The sequence below is a fragment of the Mustela erminea genome, chromosome 7, assembly GCF_009829155.1.
Source record: "Mustela erminea isolate mMusErm1 chromosome 7, mMusErm1.Pri, whole genome shotgun sequence".
Classification (NCBI taxonomy): Eukaryota; Metazoa; Chordata; class Mammalia; order Carnivora; family Mustelidae; genus Mustela; species Mustela erminea.
The window spans coordinates 91,916,478-91,923,634 of record NC_045620.1 but is presented as its reverse complement, the minus strand read 5'-3'; the positions used below and the strand labels follow the sequence as shown (position 1 = coordinate 91,923,634).

Genomic DNA, 7,157 nt, shown 5'->3' with positions numbered 1-7,157 from the left:
AGTCTGCTGTATGTGTGGCTTTTCCACTGGGGGAAGCCCTCGAGAGCTAGGAACACAGTGAGGACTTTATACAGAACATCAGTTTCTTATCTGAAAGAAAAGGTAAACCCTGAAATATGGGTCTGAAGACACTCAGTAGATCTACAATAGGGCCTGTGTAAGAAAAGAGGTGGAGTTCATTTTTTTCAAGGAGCTCCCAGCCCCTGTTCTTCCTACCTCTATGTGTCCATGAGCTAGTATTATACTCTCTTGAGTCTCAGTTTCCATATGTAAAATCCTTGCCTGGCAGGACTGTTGAGAGTTAAAAAAGAGAAGCTGTGTTTATCACTGAGCCCAGTACTTGGTGTCCAGAGGCCACCAGAGATTTCAACATGCTCCCTTTTCTCATCCTGCCTACTCTGTGTGCCCACAACCCAAACCATGTGCCCATCCCCCAATACCATGCCCACCCCCAACACTGTGCTCGCTTCGCAACTCTGCGTACCCATATCCCAACCCTTTGTGTTCACACCCAACCCTGTGTGCTCACACACCCCAACACCGTGTGCACACACCCAGCGCTGGGTGCTCACACCCCAACCATGTTTGCCCACACCCAACCTGTGTATCTGCCCCCCAATATTATGTGCCTGCACCCCCTACAGCGTGCCCACACCCCCCACACTGGGTGCTCACCCCCCAACACTCTGAGTTTGTCCGCCAACACTCTACCCACACCCTCAGCACTGTGTCCACCCGCCAGCACTGTGTGCCCACACCCCAACAGTGTGTGTCCCTCCCCCACTAGCACTTCTTTTCCCCTCATTTCCACTCACTGTCTCTGCCTTCTCCCTGAGCTCTTCCCACTGATCGGTCTATCTTTCCTACTTACAAAGCAGTTAAAATGAGGTTAAAATTCAGCACAAGACTTAGAACAATCATAAAGTAAACAGTCACAAAGTACGCAAGGCTTTTCTTGCAGGGTTTGATTTGTTCAAATGCCTTCTTCATTTCTCTTGGCCATTTCCTTCTCCAGAAGAGTCAGGAATTGGGGGTTGCAGAGCTGGAGGGGCTGTGGGATGTGGAATGTGCTCCATAATCTCAGGCCTCTGAGATGAGGCAAAGAGGACATCTTTCCTGAGGATTGTCCCTTAAAGAAGCTGATTCTTTCTGGGGAAACGGCTCAGTTGGCCCCATTGTGCTTGGGCAAGCTAAACCCACAAGTAATAACCCTCCCTAGGACATGCTGATTAGATAAAACAATAAGAATTGAGGAAGACAAAGACATTAGATTTAAAAACTTAAATCAAATGTTACTTTTACGGTGTCTGTGAATAGACAAAGACTTTTTGGTTCTAAAATAGTTGGTTGGTGAGGTAATAGAGGAGGGGCTATGTTAATAGCAGAGGTAGAAAAAAAGGAGAGGTGGGTGGGTTCCAAAGGCAAGGCCCACCCTAAAGGATTGGATTCAACGGTGGCAGTGGCAGCGGAGCAACCAGTTACTGCACTACTGCACGCGGGTGAGTAGAGTGGATTTTAAATATATGGAGTTAACAGCTTGGTTGTAGATTCAGGTTTGGGGATGTGAATGAATGAACCCAATGGTATAGGCAGGTGTCTCCAGCCCACAGAGGGTCAGGTGAGAATTTTGTTGCTCTTTGCTAAGGGCGGGTGCAGGATTTAGGGAGCAAAGATAAGGGACAGCCTCTTGCTTAATTTTTACCTATTTCAACATAGTGAAGGACAAGATAATGACCAGTTGTCCTGTGGTGGTGTTGCTATTCTGCGTTCCCCTACCCCCACCGTTGGAGAGGGGAGCGTCTAGGGGCACGTGCATCTGTGCAATGTCAGACATGCACTGAGGGGCTGAGATCTAAATCTAGTTGTATTCTCTGCACGTTGGTCTAACTGCCCTTCTTAATCCAGGTTCTTCAGCCATGGTAGTCATGAGGCTTGGTCCTGTGCTTCCTTCGAGCTTCTTTCAATTCAATAAGGGTTATGCCCAGCATCTTCTTGGAGGCTTCTCTGACTCAGGGAAACATGAGACTTATATAAAAACCCCTACTTCACCTAAGCTTTCCCACCCAAAGGAGGTGACCTTTACCAAGGATCTGCTTCTTGGGCTCTGGGAATGGGAGGCAGGTTATGCATGAGAAGCAGAGGAGCTAGTCCTCATCTCTCTTTCTAGATGTAATAGACTGTAGTTCTTGCAAATCAGGACTTCTGGGGATCAGTTGTCTATCCAAGAAAGGATCACCCAGCCCTTGATGAAATTCTCTTAGAAATCCAGAGCCCTTAGCTCTGTGAGCTTCTGTCCCCAAGAAAGAGTTTTTTACTTTCCTGCAATTTGGGACTGAGCTGTGAGCTCACGAGCTGAAGCATGTTCTCAGAGTATCCTAAAACCCCACCAACTATGCTCTTCTCCCCCTCCCCCCCAACCCCCAGCTTATTTTGGGTTGCCCAGTCTGAGGAGAGCCGTCTTTCCCCACCCATTGAAGGTGCTCAGTGAGTGGCTTGTCGCTTGACTGAATGCCTGCCCACTCTCCCTTTGGTTAAGTTCATCTTATCAGAGAGGCAGTAATCAATACTCAGAGTTATTGATGGAGATGCTCAAACAGCTTCTCTTTTACCTCCCTGCTCAGTGACTGTTGATGGAGGCCTGGCTGACAAAGGAGATACTTCAGCAGGAATGATGCTGTCACATAAAATAGAAGGCAGTGTGTGTTCTCTGATGTTACCATCCACAAACCAGAACCAACCGGTCTTGGGTTTCCCTTTCATAACCTTCGTCTGGAGAAAGCTTTGCTACTCAGCTACTCGAGATCTACTTCCCTGTCTGAAGAGTTGGGCTCTAGACTTCTTCAGCTAATTTATTCTCTCAGAAATACATAATTTGCATTATTTTATATAATTTTGAAGGCAGGATCCCTGTAAGATTCCTTACGCAAAAATGGATTTGGCTTGGTTTGAAGCCTAATGGGGCACTGCAGCATTCATGCCTGCTCTCATAGGGCATGAGCTGGGTCTGACTGCACCCTCCTCTTGTGTCTTAGCCTGCTTCCCCTTAATTCAGAACAGGAGTGGCTCTAACAGAGAAACAGAACATGATCATCCACACCTACTTCATTTCTATGCCTTTTACCCCAAACCTGGGCACACAGGTCATTTTATATCAGAATTCCTTGAACACAGGCTCTTTTTTATTTTTTTAAGATTTATTTGAGAGAGGGAGAGAGAGAGAGCTCACGAGCAGAGAGAGGAGCAGAGGGAGAGGGGAAGCAGACTCACCACCGAGTAGGGAGCCCAACACAGGGCCTGATCCCAGGACCCTGAGATCATGACCTGAGCCAAAACTAAGAGTCAGATGCTTAACCAACCAAACCACTTAGCCCCTTTATAAAGTGTATTTCATGAACTCAGTGATCTAGCTAAGGAGTTTTCTGAGATGAGTTTCCAAAGTACTGCCTTGTTGCTTCTAGCTGTCTAGCCAATTTTTACCATGGTGTACTAGTCATGTCGCCAGCGACCCTGTCCCCATGCACTGAATCATATAGCCCTGTGGCTTACTGTGTACATGCAAGGCACTTTGCTGGGCTGTGGTGGCAATATGCAGATCAACATCCCATGGGCCCTGCCCTCAGAAAGCTTACAGTCTAGCGGGAGGTGTAAGATACATGCATGTTGAGTAACAGTTGAAGGTAGTATAAGTGTTCCATTAAATAGCATGACTCATGGGGAAAAATCAGAAAGCAGCCTGAGTTTTACCTCTGATTGCTCTTTTAGATTTATTTGGTGTGGTTGAATCTTGCTTTGCCCCTGGATAAAATTTAGACAAGTCATATGATTGTTCTGGTCTCCCTTGGTCTCAGGCTCATTTCAGAAATTATAATGTTGATCCCATTGATAATCCAAACCTCAGTCTCAATTTAAAATTGGGGCCTCTTCCCATCCCAATCTGGTGTTGCTGAAGAAGAGAGGCCCGTGCTGGTTGGCGGTATGGATGGAAAGTCCTGGTTTCTACTCCTCCTCACTTATTCAGCTCCCAGGGTTCTGCAAAGGCTTCAGGGTGGTTGCCTGGGAAGGAAGAAGAGGTGGGAGGCGTAGGAAAATTCTCTCTACAAGTGTCTGATCTCCAGCCTGACCGGGGTCCTCAGTGGGGACATGGCAATTCTTTTACACATCCCTGGTCTGACCCCTTGAAGGTCAACATTTCCACTACCCTCAAAATCCACCCCAAAGGCACACACTCCCAACCCTCACCACTTCTCATGGAGAAATTCTATGTGGTCAGGTGGGAATTTCCTCTGCGTCTGCCCCTACCTACCATCTCTTCCCTTCCTTTTCTTCCCTATCTTAGATGAAATCGCTTGCCCTCCTTCCTTGGTCCTGGTTCAGCCTTTCACGTCCGCTCTGTATCAGGAATCCCCCAGAAGCCAGTCAGCACAGTAGGTTCGCCTGGCATGGAGAACACCAGGGTTCAGAGACTAAGGGTCCTTTTTTTAGGGCTTATTCCTTGTTGTGTCTCATACATTATAGCTCATTGTAATCAGACTCTACCTCTAACATAACTCCAGTCAAAGCAAAAAAAAAAAAAAAAAAACCAAAAAACCAAAACAACAACAACAACAAAAACCCCACTATTTTAAAGAAGTGTTTAAAATTATATATTATCTTATTTAATATTAAATCAAAGTTATTTACTTTTTTGTGGTAAAATATATATAACAAAATTTACCATTTTAACTATTTTTGAGGATACAAATTTAATAGCATTAAGTACATTCACATTACTGTACAACCATTACCACCATCTATATCCAGAACTTTTTCATCTTCCCCAACTGAAACTCTGTACCTATTAAACAGTGACTCCCCATCGCCCCCTTCCCCAGTCTCAGATCCACTATTATGCCTCTGTCTCTATGAATTTGGCTATTTTAGGTACTTTGTATAAGTGGAATCATACAGCATTTGTCTTTTTGGGTCAGGCTTATTTCACTTAGCACAATGTCCTCAAGGTTCATGCATGTTGTAGCTTGTGTTAGAATTTCCTTCCTTTCATTTAGAAACATTTTTTAAGACTTTATTTTTATGTGATCTCTCCACTCAGTGTGGGGCTCAAGCTTACAACCCCAAGCTAAAGAGGCATGTGCTCTACCAGCTGAGCCAGCCAGGCACCCCTCTTCCCTTCTAAAGGCTGAGTAATATTGAATTGCATGGATATGCCACATTCCGTTTGACCTTTCATCTATAGATAAACATTTAGATTGTTTCCACCTTTTGCCTATTGTGAGTAACGAACATTGGTGTACAGTATGAGTACCTTTTGGAACCCCTGCTTTTTAACCCTTTGGGATATATATATCCAGAAGTAGAATTTGTTTTTGAATAGCAAGTGCATCCCTATGTGGACAATATAAAAGGTACAAGAGGTTATACCAGTGGCCTATGGGCACCTGCCTCCTGGTTCTGCTCCCAGGAATCTTCAGTGAAACCGGGTTCTTGTGACTTCTTCCCTGGAGAGACCATGCCCCCATAGGTGTACCTGCTGCTCCCCGTACCAACAAATGGTGGTAAACCATAAGCACTGTTCTACACTTTGCTTTTTCTCCCCAACTTAATATTTCTAAAGATCATTTCATAGCATTGTTTAAAGAGTATTCACTCTATTTAAAAACTGTACATTGGTTTTCCAATGTACAGACAAAACTTTTTTTTAATCAGTCCCTAATAGATGGACATTCAGGTTGTTTCCGGTGCTTTGCTGCCACAAACAATGCTGTAATGATAACAGCCAAAATTTCCTGGGCATTTATTATGTGTCATCTTCAAATCCTTTACAGTTCTTTCCATGTATTGTATCATTTCATTTCCATGATAATCCTCTGGCATAAAACTGCAAGGAGGGGGGTAACTGCCCCAAACCACACATACATCTTTACCGACAGGTGGGAGTATATGCCCAAGATAAATTTCTAGACAAAAAGTCACTGCCACCCTAAGGTATGTGCATTATAAAGTTTTATAAATATTGCCAGAGTGGCCCCATCAACCCTGCATTTGCATATGCCCAATACAGGGTCACCAGCCATTGTGTAGAAGAGGGCCCACTTCCTTCCCCTGTTACTGTTATGAAACCTTTTGATATTTGGTGATTTGAAAGTTAAAAAGTGGGGGCACCTGGGTGGCTCAGTGGGTTGGGCCTCTGCCTTCGGCTCAGGTCATGATCGAGTCCCGCATCGGGCTCTGTGCTCAGCAGGGAGCCTGCTTCCTCCTCTCTTTCTGTCTACTTGTGATCTTTGTCTGTCAAATACATAAATAAAATCTTTAAAAAAAAAATAAAGTTAAAAAGTGGCATTTCACTGTGGCTCTAATTTGCTGCTGCTGCTGCTGCTTCTTTTTTTAAGATTTCATTTACTTATTTGAGTGAGAGAGAGAGAGACAGTACGCAGGCATGAGTCGGAGGAGGGGCAGGGGGACAAGCATACTCCCACTGAGCAGGGAGCATGACTCTCAGATTCTAGGACCCCTGAGATCAGGACGTGAGCCAAAGGCAGATGCTTAACCGCTTAACTGATTGAGCCAGCCAGGCCTCCAACCCTATTTTTTAAAAACGAGGTTGAACATCTTTTCAAATGTTTAAAGGCCACTTGTTTTCCTGATGGCATTTTAGGAACCTGACTAAATGGTTCCACAGTTTATCTAGAGATTATGGGCAAGGTAGACTCCATTCCTTAAAATTTCCATTTTGCATCTGTATTTTTCTGAATAGGTAATACAGGCACAAGATTCAAAATGTAATAGAAGTAAAAGGGTATAGAGTAGATATCCCCTCTTTCCAAGTGTCTCTTTAGCTGCCTAGACCCTAACCCCAAACACAATTTGGGTTCTATTTCTTGCCTGCTCCTATGAGCATAACCTAGGCCATGCTGATATTGAAACACTCTGAGCTGTTTCATGTGTGAAAGATTAAGTTCAAACCTCCCTCTCTAACCCCACCAGTGTCCTCTTAACTCCACACAGCACCCGATCTTCAACCTTACCCAGACTCCTCTCATGAAACAGTGCCTGACTCTTCCTTTCCCGTCCAGGTAAGATTCTCAGCCCCTCCGGAGGCTTTACTTCATTGCTCCACTGACCGCTAGCCGCCCCTGCCTGGAGGGTATGAAACTTTCTGT

General features: G+C 44.9%; 1 protein-coding gene across 6 annotated transcripts in view; it reads left to right on the top strand.

Moving 5' to 3' along the window:
- The first annotated feature begins 972 nt into the window (after nucleotides 1-972).
- The window catches only part of SLC4A5 (solute carrier family 4 member 5), a 105,941-nt gene continuing 99,756 nt past the window's right edge, over nucleotides 973-7,157 (top strand). For 2 of the 6 annotated variants that reach the window (XM_032352500.1, XM_032352501.1), the window contains exon 1: nucleotides 975-1,499. In XM_032352500.1, coding sequence (XP_032208391.1) covers nucleotides 1,373-1,499 — 127 coding nt within the window. In that variant the 5' untranslated portion in view covers nucleotides 975-1,372. Of the gene's footprint in view, nucleotides 1,500-7,002; nucleotides 7,071-7,157 lie in introns of all 6 variants that reach the window. The other 4 variants (XM_032352503.1, XM_032352499.1, XM_032352498.1 and 1 more) reach the window with 4 other exon arrangements.